General features: G+C 42.3%; 1 protein-coding gene across 1 annotated transcript in view; it reads right to left on the bottom strand.

Annotated features, from left to right (window-relative positions):
• The window catches only part of gbe1b (glucan (1,4-alpha-), branching enzyme 1b), a 117,128-nt gene that overhangs the window by 63,255 nt on the left and 36,985 nt on the right, over positions 1-16,888 (bottom strand). The window contains exons 8-9 of the mRNA XM_061719738.1: positions 8,044-8,159; positions 6,900-7,027 (exon numbers count right to left, since the gene is read on the bottom strand). Coding sequence (XP_061575722.1) covers positions 6,900-7,027; positions 8,044-8,159 — 244 coding nt within the window. The remainder of the gene's footprint in view (positions 1-6,899; positions 7,028-8,043; positions 8,160-16,888) is intronic.

Below are 16,888 nucleotides of genomic sequence, written 5' to 3'. Positions count from 1 at the left end.
TTGGCATGCAAGCAAGGCCTGGAGATAAATTTGATATTTCATGGTTTGCATTAATGGGCGTGGCAAAATGGCTCAACAGCGCCCCCCGGAAAACTTTGTGCCTCAAGCCCCACAATACGGTTTGACGTACATGCACGAGAATCGCTACACACCTGTATCATGGCACAACTTAAAGAAAAGTCTCTTGGAGCCATGGCCGAAACCAAACAGGATGTCGGCCATTTTGAATAAATTGTGTCATTTTGGCGAAATTTATGCCATTCCTTCGGCAGTTAATTCAGCCCGAACCGTAACGTGCACCCAAGTGTGTTATACATCAAAATGTGCGTCTACATCCTGCGACACCACGCATTACTTTTCTCTTTCAAAAGTGTTACCATGGCGACGCTAAACGTCAAAAGGCGCGCCCCCCTTTCATGTGATTGGTCCATATTTGATAGTTCTCCAAAAGTCACCAAATTTTGCATGCAAGCCAGACTTGGCGATAAATTTGATATTTCATGGTTTGCATTAATGGGCGTGGCCTAACGGCTCAACAGCGCCCCCTAGAATACTTTTATCTGCCATAACTTTTGAATGGTTTGACATAGGAAGTCGTGGGTGGTGTCATGGGACTCTGTAATGAGTCCTTAAGCTTCGTTGGCCTTAATTAGCCCCGCCCCTTCTTCTGATTGGTTGTCCCTTTTTTCTGCTATAACCTTTTAATGGTTTGACATAGAGAGTCGTGGGTGGCGCCATCAGATTCTGTAATGAGTTCTTAAGCTTCGTTGGCCTTAATTAGCCCCGCCCCTTCTTCTGATTGGTTGTCCATTTTTTCTGCTATAACTTTTTAATGGTTTGACATAGAGAGTCGTGGGTGGTGTCATCAGATTCTGTATGGAGTCCTTGACCTTCATTGGCCTGAATTAGCCCCGCCCCTTCTTCTTATTGGTTGTCCATTTTTTCTGCTATAACTTTTTAATGGTTTGACATAGGAAGTCGTGGGTGGTGTCATTTCTGATATGCTTATGGGGGCGGTGGCCGTGAGTGCGAGGGCCCGTTCATCGCTGCTTGCAGCTTTAATTATTATTATTATTATTATTATTATTTTCCTGACAAAGTGATGGCCTTTTTGCCCCCCTTAACATGCCCAAAAAGTCACCAAATTTTGCACCCAAGTCAGGCCTGGCGAAAAATTTGATATTTAATGGTTTGCATTATTGGGTGTGGCAAAATGGCTCAACAGCGCCCCCTTGAAAACTTTGTGCCTCAAGCCCCACAATACGGTTTGACGTACATGCACGAAAATCGGTACACACCTGTATCATGGGACAACTTAAAGAAAAGTCTCTTGCCGTCATGCCCGAAACCAAACAGGAAGTCGGCCATTTTGAATTAATCGTGTCATTTTGGCGAAATTTATGCCATTCCTTCGAAAGTTAATTCAGCCCGAACCGTAACGTGCACCCAGGTGTGTTATACATCAAAATGTGCGTCTCCATCCTGCGACAACACGCATTACTTTTCTCTTTCAAAAGCGTTACCGTGGCGACGCTAGACGCCAAAAAGCGCGCCCACCCTTCATCTGATTGGTTCGACAGAAAAAACTTTGTGCCTCAAGCCCCATAATACGGTGTGAGGTACATGAAGGAAAATCGGTACACACCTGTATCATGTCACAACTTAAAGAAAAGTCTCTTGGCGCCATGGCCTAAACCGAACAGGAAGTCGGCCATTTTGAACATTCTGAATTAATCGAGTAATTTTGGAGCAATATATGCCATTCCTTCGAGAGTTAATTCAGCCCGAACCGTATCGTGAACCCAGATGTGTTATACATCAAAATGTGCGTCTCCATCCTGCGACTACACGCATTACTTTTCTCTTTCAAAAGTGTTACCGTGGCGACGCTAGACGCCAACAAGCGCACCCCCCCTTCATCTGATTGGTCCATATTTGATAGTTCCCCAAAAGGCACCAAATTTGGCATGCAAGCCAGGCCTGGCGATAAATTTGATATTTCATGGTTTGCATTAATGGGCGTGGCCTAATGGCTCAACAGCGCCCCCCGGAAAACTTTGTGCCTCAAGCCCCACAATACGGTTTGACGTACATGCACGAAAATCGCTACACACCTGTATCATGGCACAACTTAAAGAAAAGTCTCTTGGAGCCATGGCCGAAACCGAACAGGACGTCGGCCATTTTGAATAAATTATGTCATTTTGGCGAAATTTATGCCATTCCTTCGGCAGTTAATTCAGCCCGAACCGTAACGTGCACCCAGGTGTGTTATACATCAAAATGTGCGTCTACATCCTGCGACACCACGCATTACTTTTCTCTTTCAAAAGTGTTACCGTGGTGACGCTAGACGCCAAAAGGCGCGCCCCCCCTTCATGTGATTGGTCCATATTTGATAGTTCTCCAAAAGTCACCAAATTTTGCATGCAAGCCAGACTTGGCGATAAATGTGATATTTCATGGTTTGCATTAATGGGCGTGGCCTAACGGCTCAACAGCGCCCCCTAGAAAACTTTTCTCTACCATAACTTTTGAATGGTTTGACATAGAGAGTTGTGGGTGGTGTCATGGGACTCTGTAATGAGTCCTTAAGCTTCGTTGGCCTTAATTAGCCCCGCCCCTTCTTCTGATTGGTTGTCCCGATTTTCTGCTATAACTTTGGAATGGTTTAACATAGAGAGTCGTGGGTGGTGTCATGGGACTCTGTAAAGAGTCCTTGAGCTTCGTTGGCCTTAATTAGCCCCGCCCCTTCTTCTGATTGGTTGTCCATATTTTCTGACTATAACTTTTGAATGGTTTGACATATTTGAAATATGCTGGTAATGTGTCAGCCAACCGCAAAAATCTCTGGAATTTTGGTGGAATCATTTATTTTTTGTCCTTGCCCGGTGCAAATGACATAAATAGGGTGCGTGGTTTGGTTGTGAAAGAATAAAAGTAATGTTACGTGAACAATAAATCAAACGCTCCCTTCCATGCAGTGTGTGTGTCTAGGAAGTAAAGACTGGAACATGCTATTCACAAAAGCACAAATAGTGGGGTTTTACTAATATTTATATCTTACAAATATCTTAAAAATTACGAAAAAACATTTCGGGACTCAGATTATATCGCTATGTTGGTCTGTCCTTAATCAGTCAGTCAGAAAACAGCCAAGCTGATTCGTGGCAGAGGGGTAACGTCGCCGTCTTTCGTGTGAGAGATCGCGGGTTCGATCCCAGCACAATACAAAGTTTATTGTCAGCAATTTGTGTGTTTTTTTTTACATCAAAATGTACGTCTCCATCTTGCGACGACGCGCATTACTTTTCTCATTCAAAAGTGTTACCGTGGCAACACTCGACGCCAAAAAGCGTGCCCCCCTTCATCTGATTGGTCCATATTTGATAGTTCCCCAAAAGTCACCAAATTTTGCATGCAAGGCAGGCCTGGCGATAAATTGGATATTTCATGGTTTGCATTAATGGGCGTGGCCTAACGGCTCAACAGCGCCCCCTAGAATACTTTTCTCTGCCATAACTTTTGAATGGTTTGACATAGAGAGTTGTGAGTGGTGTCATGGGACTCTGTAATGAGTCCTTAGGCTTCGTTGGCCTTAATTAGCCCCGCCCCTTCTTCTGATTGGTTGTCCCTTTTTTCTGCTATAACTTTCGAATGGTTTGACATAGGAAGTCATGGGTGGTATCATGGGACTGTGTAATGAGTCCTTAAGCTTCGTTGGCCTTAATTAGTTGGCCTTAAGTGTTACCGTGGCGACGCTAGACGCCAACAAGCGCACCCCCCCTTCATCTGATTGGTCCATATTTGATAGTTCCCCAAAAGGCACCAAATTTGGCATGCAAGCCAGGCCTGGTGATAAATTTGAAATTTCATGGTTTGCATTAATGGGCGTGGCAAAATGGCTCAACAGCGCCCCCCGGAAAACTTTGTGCCTCAAGCCCCACAATACGGTTTGACGTACATGCACGAAAATCGCTACACACCTGTATCATGTCACAACTTAAAGAAAAGTCTCTTGGAGCCATGGCCAAAACCGAACAGGATGTCGGCCATTTTGAATAAATTGTGTCATTTTGGCGAAATTTATGCCATTCTTTCGAGAGTTAATTCAGCCCGAACCGTATCGTGCACCCAGGTGTGTTATACATCAAAATGTGCGTCTACATCCTGCGACACCACGCATTACTTTTCTCTTTCAAAAGTGTTATCGTGGCGACGCTAGACGCCAAAAGGCGCGCCCCCCCTTCATGTGATTGGTCCATATTTGATAGTTCTCCAAAAGTCACCAAATTTTGCATGCAAGCCAGGCCTGGTGATAAATTTTATATTTCATGGTTTGCATTAATGGGCGTGGCCTAACGGCTCAACAGCACCCCCCGGAAAACTTTTCTCTGCCATAACTTTTGAATGGTTTGACATAAAGAGTCATGGGTGGTGTCATGGGACTCGGTATTGAGTCCTTGACCATAATTGGTGAAAATTAGCCCCGCCCCTTCTTTTGATTGGTTGTCCCTATTTCCTGCTATAACTTTTGAATGGTTTGACATGGAGAGTCGTGGGTGGTGTCATCAGACTCTGTATGGAGTCCTTGACCTTCATTGGCCTGAATTAGCCCCGCCCCTTCTTGTGATTGGTTGTCCCTTTTTTCTGCTATAACTTTTGAATGGTTTGACATAGGAAGCCGTGGGTGGTGTCATTTCTGATATGCTTATGGGGGGCGGCGGCCGTGAGTGCGAGGGCCCGTTCATCGCTGCTTGCAGCTTTAATTTAGTCTTATGATTGCATGTTGTATTTCTGTATGTTTTATTCTGTAAAGCACGTGGGCTCACCTAGAGGTGGCTGTAAAGGGCTATATAAATAAAGTACATTAACATTTACATTTACATGCAATACTGCCCTTCAACTTCCTGTTTTCAGACACCAGGTGGAGAAGCAGTGCCAGTATATTAGATAGAACTGTAGACTGAATATTACAGGTCACGCCGGAATATCTGTATAGCTGCCGTCAGTTTCCAGCAAGATAAACAGTTTAACGTGTCGACGCAACAATGAAAAGTGACCGTTGCGTTTAGCCGATGCTGAGTTAATACAAATGTGTGGTTACTTCAAGAAGAGTGTTAGCATGAGGATTATGGATGAGGAAGTGATAACGGCTACCGATTGGCTGACCCGACTGCCAATCAATGATATTAGAAATAACTCTATTGCTTGATAAAAATTCTCCTGTCGTGGTACAAAACAATTCACCTCCTCTTGCGACATCAAACGGAGACCCAAAATGGTTTTTGGAACCAGGCTGCAAGTCTGTTCTTTTGCACTCTGAAGTTGGACATTTTAACATGGAAGTCACTGGAGATTGACTCGCTTTTGCAGCCAGCCTCTAGCGGCTAGTCGAGGAACTGCAACTAATCTTAGTTCCTCAATGCGAGAGCCTCAGTTCGGAAGTAAGACAGTTCGGATTTGAGGCTTCATTTACAAAAATGGAAAACAAGTTTTAATTTGGTGACTCAAATATACAAATAACACTGGACTTGAAGCAGTACTCAACCAGTGACTTAAAAACAAGCACAAATAACCATCCCTCCACTACCACACTGTATTTGATTTCCAGCCGATGTGGTGCTGTACATTACGGCCAAACCTCTCCACGCTGCTCTCATCCGTTCACCAGACATCGTTCCCAAAGTTTTCTCATTCCTTTAAGTAATCGTGTCGCTGCGATCTTTGTTCAGCCTTTTTTCAACTTGTACTCTACTAAAAATGTAACTTTTTAACATGCTCACTGAAGCCTGTGGAGTCTGAAATGAGAACTGCATCGTCTGGCTTTGAGGTGAACTTGCCGGGACATTCGCTCCAAGCGACCAGCTTGAGTGCTTTCCACTTGTGAATAATGTTTATCAATGTAGATGATGATGATGATGAAGATTTATAGGCAGTAACAATTACCTCTCGTGATAATTTCTTTCCTCCTTGTCATTGTGCTGTCACACACTTGAATGCGTCAGACCGGCAAAGTGCCAAAACATCTTGTATTATTACAGCAGTCACCGTTGATGATCAATTAAACGAGAGCAATTGATAAGCAGCACTCCTCCTTAAACTCTAATTTTATATAAGAAATACCTTTGTATTTAGTGTTTTAGCTTAGTTTTTGTTTAATAAGATAATCATATTGTGTAATGTATCTTTTGTTCCTGTTCAGCAGCTGACTGTACTCAGCATTATTCCATCTGAGAAATATTGCAAAGTTAATAAATGTTTTTGAGGGAGAAACTGAATTGATTATTCATGCTTTTGTTTCTTCATGGCTGGACTGCTGTTATTCTCCTGTTACCTGTCTGAACATAACATCCCTGAAGCGGCTGCAGTCTGTTCACAAATGCACCCGCATGCCTTTTCCCCTACTCCCGGAAGAGAGACCACAAAACTCTGATTTCAAAAACTCCTCACTGGCTTCCAGTCAGTTCCAGATTAAATTTTAACATTCCTTTTTAAAATTTCGTTTTAACCTTTAAAGCGGTCAACAGTATGGCACCCCAGTGTTTTTCTGAGCTCTTCTGGCCATAGTCTTGCAGTTGGGATCCGAGGAGCAGCTTTTGCTGGTGGTCATTTAATAAATAAAAAAATGTATTAAAAATGGGGGAATTGGGCTTTTGAGCTAACGACACCAAACTCTGGTCATCTCTACAAGTATCTATTCATTTTATAGTTTGAGAGGACACCTTTGAAAATAAAAACTACTGAAAAATGTGTATCTAAAAAGGTCTTCAAGTGATGTTTTATGTTGTCGAAAGCTGTTGCTGTTCTTGTCCCTTTTGTTTGTTTTTATCCAAGGTTGCATCTACCTAATCTTATGACCGTGATATACATGGATGTGGCATTTCGTTTTTTCTTACCTCTGCAATAGTGATGCAGTCAGGATAAAGAGTATGAAGGATGTGATTGGCGAGCATCAGATAAACCAAAGAGTCTTCATCCACATGCAGGCCAAAGTATTCACTGTAGTCTCCTGAGAAAGTTGCACCTGCGAAGTAGACACACACATGCACACACAGTGAACGTAGGCATTTTTTCACCCAAAACTTTCTAATTCCTCAGATTTTATTTCAGTTATAAAGTTTTTCATCTCTGACATATTACCACTAAATCATGCAGCACTTGCTGTTGCAAGAGCATTCATTTTAAGACAGACACACCCCTCAAAAGAGAAGTCAAGTGGCTGACCCCCCCCCCCCCTCCCAAAAATTGTCTAAAAGATGGTTACCGCAAAACCTGTCACTACGTTTACATGCAGTCAAAATTTGGGTTATTGCTAATATTCCGGTTACTGAAACATTCGGAATATTCCGTTTACATGGTAATTAATCATTCGGGATATCTGGATCAAACCAGCGACGTGTGGAGAACGTGATGACGCATTAACCGTCATTTCCGCTTCTTCTTCCTGTATCCAAATTCAAAACAAATGCTGCTTCGTGCAACTTTTCGCTCACCTTCTTTTAAATCTCACTATCCCGGTACTTTCTACCGTCTACAAATGCCAAAATGTTCATATCCTTCATTACATTTATAAAGTGATTAGTCTCCTGCTCACTCTAAAAATGTGGCGTGGTCATGCGTTTCTCCGTGTTTATAAGAACTTCCTGGACTCAAAAGACCAGGATTCCTTGTGAACAGAGCATGCGCAGAAAACAGATTCCTGTTCCGTTTGATGGGGATATCCCGTTAGGCGTTTACATGACCGAATATTCGGGTTTTAAAAAGGAGTAACCCAGGGGTCATATTCAGGTTTTTAAAAACCAGAATATGAGCAAATTCGGGTTATTCAAAGGGGTTATTGGTGTTTACATGGCCGTGCAAAACCGGGTTATTGCCAATATTCGCGTTTTAAAAAAGGGGTATTGACATGTAAACGCAGTCAGTGTTAGCTTTTGATATAAAAACAAAACGCATACGTTTCCTTTAACCTGCAGAACCAAGAGAATTGTTGTCCCCAAACCCAGAGCAGCCAAAAACTACAGAGGAACAAACCAGTCTTACCGATACCATGGTGATGGTACAGCATAGAGCTAACGCCGTCAAATCTGAAGCCGTCAAACCGGTACTCCTCCATCCACCAGCGCAGGTTTGATAGCAGGAACCGCATCACTTCCCAGCTAGCAAAACACACACACACACAAAACGCGCATGAAACATTCAAGGTCAGATAAACAAGAGAGCTGTGAATTATTAATACATCTCATCATGCACTTTGGGCACCAGAGATTAATTTTTCACCGCTACAGGACATCCACATATTGATAACTGAAGCTCTATTATTTTGATGATGGAAAATCAGTGACAGCAGACTGTGTTTTCATTAACTTCACTGTAGAGGGGACAGCGTCTTTCACTTATCAACTTGTCATGATGAAAAATCATTGGCTTATGTTGCACGGCGAGGCTCTTCTGATTTCTCGGAGATCACTGGGATGACAACTGGGCGAGAGTTCTGCATGGCCCAGACCATCTCGGTATATCTGAACTGATGGGATTTCCTGCTACACTTGAATAAGCAAACACTGTGTATGGGAATTCAGCTCCCTCTCCAGAGGTTGAGGAAAAAAACTAAACAAGAAAAATACCCCCCAAAAAAACAACTGTTTTATTCATTCTGGCTTCAACCTCAGATGGGCTCCTCTGTTTCACATGCAAAGGGACACATTTTATTTGCAGAGAAAAAGAGAAAAACTGAGTGAAACCAATAAACTTTTTCAAAATGAAATCTAACCCGTCATTGTCTTGTAGCCCACAGTGTGCAAAACCCCATTTGAATGCTCACTGGGCCTGTTGGCCAGACTGCGTTGCTGGAGACTGGAAGTGGTGGATGAAATGAATGGCCTCAATCCCCATTTCTGACTGAGAGTCATCTGACTATGAACAGACACTCAAGGCAAAAAGTACACTGCACACCTCAACTCTCCCCGTTCAGCGGTGCGTTGCCATGGAAACGTTAGTGAAAACTCAATATTTGGTTGTCTCTATGCAGCGTGCGTAATGAGCAGCAAATGAAACGCTGTACACTCGGATGCCATGCTGGAGGGCAGAAGCAAAGCACCAAGGATGTGAGACGAATGACACATTCAAGACGGCGATTAAGTGTGAACTGCTGCCTCAGCTGAGGCTGGAAGTCTCGGCGTACACGCTACTGTCCGCTCCAAAAACAAACTGTACTGATGTGTCTCAATATTACAGTATCTACAAATATTTATCATTCTTTAAAGTATAAGTTTAAATATCAATTTGCATCTTTACTCAGATGCAAATTATTTTTTCCTCTTTAAATGATGTGTATGTGCCTGCAACAACAAACTATAGTAATAATTTTAGTTAAATAATTATAATATTATATATATTAAATTAAAAATATAAAAAAATATATATATTATTATAATAAACCAATCATTGTGTTCACTATATGGACACTCATTAGGCAAATGCAACCACAAAAAGGACAGCCTCAATCTTTGTTCCCTACTATGCCCACAAATGAGTGCAAAAAGAAAATAAAGGAAGCTGATGCCAAAAATCCCTTCACTGCTTCTACTGGAGGTAAGAAATCAAGTTCCTGCAAGGTGACTCATCATCAGCTCTTGATAAGATCGGATGTGTAGACCTCTACAAAAGCAGATATTTTGACACTCTGAAGCATTCAAGCATGTATTAACACAATGACAAGAGGGAAAGACAAAAGCAACTACCTTAGAGAAGCAGCTGCTGCTGCTACACCTAGATTTGGAAAGTGTTATAAAACCATTTGCAAACAATAAAAAAATACGAAAACAAAAACAGAACTGGGCATACAATGCTGCATCACTAAAGCATTACACAGTCCAACAATTTTCAAGGTTGAGGCGAGTGGCCCACTGTGGGCATGTTAGAACATCCAGCAGGTTGGGTATATGATCTAAGAATGGTTGCAATACGGTGTCAAATTTGCTGTATCACATTTTCTCTGCATGTATTAAACTAGTTAGTTCCATTAGCCACACCTTGAAGTGAGGCACACAGTGTCTCGTTTCAAGAGTCTTTACATCAGTCTCTTAGCATTTACATTGCATACAGTACATGATAGTGCTCTGCACCAAGAGCCTGTGGTTTTATAGGGACAGAGAATATCCAAAAAATGCTTTCTCTGGGTCAGGACTAAACACACAATCATACATTTCAGCAAACCACTTGAACATTTCACACCAGAAGTTATGTAGTTTTGAGCAGTTCCAAAAAACGTGGGCGAAAAAGACCTCAGCAGATCTGCACAGATCACATAAGTGGGGAATTGTAGGATAAATTCTGTTTAATTTAACTTTGGAGTACTGTAGCCTGTGCATCACCTTAAATTGAATTAATTGGTGCCTAGCACTGATGGAACAGCAGCAAATTCTGCTGAGGCTCTCCCCCAAACATTATCTTTATCAATATGCAGGTCCAAATCTTTCTCCCAGGCTGCCCTCAAAGATTGTGTACTAAAGTTAACATGCTCAGAAAATATTTTGACAAAGTTTGAAACCAAACCTTCTGAGTCAGACAGTCCCAGTAAGACTGAATAAACCATGTTTCCCCCCCAGGGGGGGTTTCAGAATTTGGCAAACATTGGCGGACATATTTTCTGATTGGTGAATATCTAAAGAAGTGTATTGGTGGGAGGGAGAACTTGTCTTTTAGCTGGGCAAAGGAGGCAATTTTTGTATTAATTTACAGATCTTTTAAAGTGAGTATGCCTTTTAACCTCCAGCTGTCAAAAGCTGCATCTGAAGGGGATGGAGGTAGCAATGCATGCTTGCAATGAACTGGAGTGTGAATGGAGGTACCTGGCAAGTTACAGTACTTCTTAATTTGTAACCAGATTTTGAGGCGGTTTGAAATTATCTGGTTGTTCACCTTTGTGCCTATACAGGCAGGCTGGATGTTGAGAAAAGGCATGCTAGAAGCATACTATTTATGATGCCTTTCTTTTCAATTGCGACCCAAGCAGGAGTACCCACTGAAACTTCCAGGTTGCAACCTTACTGCCAGTAAACAAAAGCCCTTAGATTTGCAGCCCAGTAATAATGTTGGAAGCAAGGTAACTCTAAACCTCCCATCTCTTTTGGTTTATATAAGTGCGTTTTTGATATCCTATGGGCTTTGAAACCCCAGATAAAAAGGCATGACTACTGACTCTAGTGATTTGAAAAATTACCTTAAGAAAATACTTTAAGAGATTTGGAAATAGATAGAGAAATCTCATCAATGATATAATTTTAATAGCATTTACGCAACTCATGATAGAAAGAGGGAAGGGTGCACCATTTATCAACCTATCCCAACGTTTTTAACACTCAACCTAAGATCTTTCGGTAGAACTACCCCATGACACTTAGTTTTTCTGTAATTTTGAAAATTTTGAATGGACCGAAAGATTAAAAGGAGCATGAGGCTCCTTTTAAGAAATGAGACTCTCTAGCGCCACGACGGCCGTCGGGGGTACTGCAGCCAACAGTGAAGCCGGCACGGGAGAACGTGCATGCAGCATCATGTGACGTCACATCGGCAGGACAGCGCAGGAAATCCGGCTCCACAATTGCAGCACATTTTGCAGCACACAGCCTGTTCAAGGCAAAGGAGAGATACACTAGAGGGCTCATTCTTTTTGGTTTGGAACGCTTCATCTGACATTATTACTAGAAAACTTAAAACGTATACGAATTTTTTTCATAAATCCTGCCTCAAGCTCCTTTAAGCATTGAGGTTCACCAAGACACATAAATTCATTTTTTTTGTCAATTGATTGTATACCTGGAAATATCATCAAATGACTTTCTGAGGTCCAGCAGAATGGGGGTAGACTGTTGAGGTTGAGGGCTTAGTGGTTAGCACTGTTGCCTCACAGCAAGAAGGTTCCTAGTTCGTCTCCCAGGCCTGGCGGGAGTCTGTGTGGTTTGCATGTTCTCCATGTGTTTGCGTGGGTCCAGGTACTCCGGCTTCCTCCCACAGTCCAAGAACATGCATAGTAGGTTAATTGGTGATCCTAAATTGCCCGTAGGTGTGGGTGCGCGAGTGTGTGAGGTTGTGTGTCTATATATGCGATAGACTGCCGACCTGTCCAGGGTACACCCCTGCCTCTCGCCTGTAATGAGCTAGTATAGGTTGCTCCCGTGACCCTGCAAAGGATAAAACGGGTATAGAAAATGGATGAATATTGACATGAGAGAATGACTACAACATTGTTAATAGAGAAAGACTACAACATTGTCTGCATACAGGGAGACATGGTCTACATCACTGAGCCGTATTGGTGAGAGAGAAGGATGTTGTCTAATACTAGAAGCAAGTATTGCAAAGAGCAGAGGGGGACAACACTGGAGGCTCCCTGGTGGGGCTGACTTTTCTTTAATGGATGGAATGGCATAGTGGCATAGTAATCCCATGAATCAAAGGATAAATCAAACTGGGGGCCAAATCCAAATCCAAATTCCTCTAACACCTTCCACCAACTGATTGAATGTTCTCTGTATCTAAACAGAGGGCAGCAAACTTTTGATCCTCGTCATAGTTATGGTACAGTATATTCATTAGCCTTCTGACATTGAAAAAAGAAAATCTATTGTTAGGGATAAAGCATGAATAATAGAAGCAATATGTTTGACATGAAAATTGTCATAAATGTCTCAGAAAACAGATTAAACAGAGTTCAGCAATCCAATTGGTCTGAAAGATGCAGGCTCTGTCTCTTCCCTACCCTCTTTCAATATTTAAAAATATGTCGGCCTCATATAAAGTCTTCAGAAAGTTCTGAGATTCATGAGTGAACCAGAATCATGTTTGATGAAAAACAAACAGTATTTCAGCAGAAACCGGTCATATCTACTGTCAAGCACGGGGGTGGAAGGGTGATGATTGTGGGTTCTTATGCAGCCACAAAACCTGGTAGTTTCCATTATTTTTTCCTCCAGAACACCAGACTATTTCAAGTGGTAAAAGTAAAGTCATCTCTCAAACAGCAACAATCTTAAAATTAGATCAAACAGGGCAATAATCCTAAAGACAGCAGCAAAACTATACCAGAGTGACTGGAATAAATACACAAGTAAATAAGTGAAGCAAAAAAAACAAAGGTTTTGGAATAACCTGGTTGAGGTCCAGAACTCAATTTAAATCCTGAGGCGAGACATTAAGAGAGCTACGCATACGTGAATATCCCAAAACTCAATTGATGGAATATTGTTAAGAAAGGCCACAATTCCTCCAGAATGATGTGAACAACTAAAAGTCTTACAAAAAAAAAAAGCTGCTTCAAGTTATAGCTGCTAAAGTTGGATCTACAAGCCAATGAGTCAGCTGAGGTACTTAGCATTACCCACGTGAAGTTTCACTCTCCGACAAATAGCACAGTGAAAAGTCATTGGGTGTTTGGGGTCTTTTGACGAATCAGACAGTCTGGCACCGGAAATGCAACCAGTGTTGATCTGACTCCAGCTTGTGTCCCAACAGCATTTGGCCACGGATGTGCCTTCTTGATCCAAAGCCATCTAGTGGCTTTTTCCGTAGCTTCGGATGCAGCTCAGATGGCTTTCCTCTCTTACTCCACAATAATGTCCAGCCCTGAAGGCCCTCTGCAGGGGTCATTTGCCCTGCAAACCCTCTGCATCCCACCTTCAAAGGCTCGTAATGAGTCTGCCAGCCTCATTTACTGCATTCCTCCACAAGCTCCTTTGTACTTGGCACACTCTCCCTCATTGGCCTCAACTATCCGTTCTTCCCATGGTGATGTGAGCTCCAGGATGACCAGTTGTCTAGTGGATTGCGGCACAATGATGATGACGACGTCTGGCGGAAGTTGTGTTTATGTTACACTGGCAGGAAACTTCAGCTGTTCTACTTCCAATTTCCAGTCAGTTGCAGCTGTGAGGAGGCTGGGTATTTCTCTGGGTTGCCCTCACAGCTTCCCTCCAGCTTTGAAGAACATTGTAGTCCTCTGCTGCTGTTTGCATTTGTTGGTGTCGGAGGTAGTAATTATGCAGTCAGCAGCTGCTGACTGCACCTGGTTGTGGTTCCAGTAATGGTGCCCATCTCCGAGGGCTTTTAAGCAGCTGTTCAGGATATGCTCAAGGTCCCCTTCCTTGGACAGAGTGGACCGGAGGGTGACAGTTCGCCCTGTTAGCAGAAATAGGTAAGGACTCATAACAGCTTGGACCAAGACACCTGAGGTGATGGAAGTTTTGTTTCCAGACATTAGACCACATGATATTTCGTTGCATCACATCTTCCCTTTTGGTCAAAATCTTTGTCATCTCATTCCTACCAGCCTGCTGGCTTATATTTCCTCTTTGTCTGCCTGCACTTCCTCCTGAACACGATGTTGCCGGTCTTTTGACTTTAACAGTGTTGATCCTGGCTGCCACAAAGTTACCAACGCCCTCACGCCCTGTTGCTGTGAACCGTACAAGTGGCCTCTTTTTCAGCCTTGATTCAAGGACAAGCCATCTTTGCAAATGGTGACTTATTTTTCCCTCCAAGACTGCATCTATTCACTATTTACTTCCTTCTGTACACTGCGTGTACCAATAAAGGCCACGGGATTCAAGTGAGAATGGAGCGCCGATAGATCTGGGCATTAAAATCTTCCCGGAAGACCAGTTTTGTTCACCTTGCTCAGAATGGTCTGAAGCTCTTTGTTATAATTCAGACTTGTGGTGAACTCTTTCAGGCTGCAGTGGAAAAAAAAAAAAAAAAACTTAGGCTTTGGACTTACTGCTCTGTGATGGATGGAATTGTGTCTCCAGCTGGAGACAATCAGAATCTGTCCACTATTTTCCCTCTCCTGAGCACTAAGGACCTTGATTTAGCCGTTCTGAAGCTCATACACCTGCCCAAGATGGATGTAATGGTAACAGACAGATCATCCATTAAGGATTCTTATTAGGGGCTGTCACATAAAAGATGGGATTAAAAGAGGTGGTACTTCTCTTTGCATGGCATTTGAGACAACTTACAATATTTATTTAAATACCTTTTCAAAGCTGCAAACCAATTAGTTTAATAACTGAACTATAATTATTCACAATGCACTGTGCAAACTTACTGCACAAACCCATGTAAGTAGTTATTGATCAAACAGATGTATTATGGCGATGTTAGCGGACGTATCCACATTTAGACAAATGGAGTAAGCAATATAAAGAAAAAAAATCCAATAATTTTAATGTGAAACACTGCAGCTGAACTAATACAATGCAGTACTCGAACTGTTACAAATGACACCTCTGTCCGACTTCCTATCAGCTTTCTACATCTACACTATAACTTGGGCTGTGGAGAGGCAGATAACATTTTTTTTTACTTGAGTGATGCAATCTGCCCATGTCTAAAAAGTTGGTGAAGCAGTGAGAAAACCTGGATTTAGGCTTCAAACTGCAAAATCTCCCCCAAACACTAAACAAATCTTGGTCTCAATACTTCTTTAAATGCATCTGATTTATCCGATGAGAATTCAGTTCCGAGGATTACATCCACTATGGTAAAAAGACAAAATCCCAGATTCTCTGAAACCGAAGAACCATGACACAAAATGCATTTAAATGTGCCCCGTTCCTTGGGGATGACCAACGCCAGCACTGTTTGACAGGTGTGAAGCTGCGTGCTACATCTGCACTTTCGTCTCCCCTAGAGGAAGAGCACAAGGGAGTCTGGTATGATCCGATATAGCAGCCTTGCTGGGTGGTCACGCAGACCCTGTGATAAATAGATTAGGTCCTCCACTCCACTGCACAGAGCCAACAAAGGCTCAGACACAATGTATCCTCATGGGATGGAGATAATAGCCAGAGAGAGCCACAGGCCCAAGATGAAACCATACTGCCACATTAGGGCCCAAAATGCCATTCATCATCAAGTCCAATTACAGTGAGAGAGGTAGATCTCTGCAGCAGATGCAATACACCGCTTATCTAAGCAGCTCCATGAAGTTATCACACCGTTTGCTGTGTTAATATAAAAGCAAATTACGTGTTACAGTGTCCTCAGATTAAAGCTCAGCAATGACAGCGAAACCTGGTTAGGAGGCATTAATACTGTAAAGCTCTAATACTGGTGCTTGTAGAGTAAAATAAGATAATCCATCATGTGCGTTGCTGTATTACCTGCGAGCACATTGCTGCAAAATGCCACCGCAAGTTAATCCTAAAAACAGACGCCTACCGTCACATCGTTCTTTATCAAAGCTCATTTCCCTCTCATGCTGACCATAAATGTGGCCCATAACATGGCATTTACTTCCTGTTTCAGGTAAGCAGAACCAGGTCTCATGTCAACACATAAATAAAAAAAAATATTTTAAAAAGCATGTTTTTTTTTTTTAGAAGTCAATTTTGTGTAAGGGGTCGTGGCGACCTGTCATGATCGCAGAGAAAAAGATTTAAGTCTCAGTTTTCACGACATTACAGGTAAGCTGCAAATAAATTCACAAAGCTGACAGGTCATTCCACAAAAACGTGCGATGCTCAAACAACAGCGCCCGACAGCCTGATGGATGGCGTGCATTTGTAGGACCAAATAGGACAAATGAAATACCTCATTTAATTCAATTCAAACTTTTCTGCAATCCATGCAGCCAACCCAGGACAGGCACGCTGACAGCAGCCTCCATTTACAATAAGTTCCCATTTCAGTCAGTCTTTTGTATACATTAAATATTCACAGACCGAGTCAAGAATTGACGGGGTATGACTTGCTGGCATTTTATGGTGTACATTTCTGACGAGAGGTAAAATTCTCTCTCATATTTAATCAAACAGTCGTGGAAAACAGTTCAAATCAGCTACTAATGCGCTTTGCTAAACAAAAAAAAATTAATTAAATGGATCTT

This window comes from Cololabis saira, chromosome 4 (genome assembly GCF_033807715.1).
Source record: "Cololabis saira isolate AMF1-May2022 chromosome 4, fColSai1.1, whole genome shotgun sequence".
Classification (NCBI taxonomy): Eukaryota; Metazoa; Chordata; class Actinopteri; order Beloniformes; family Belonidae; genus Cololabis; species Cololabis saira.
This window is presented reverse-complemented; position numbering and strand designations above follow the sequence as displayed.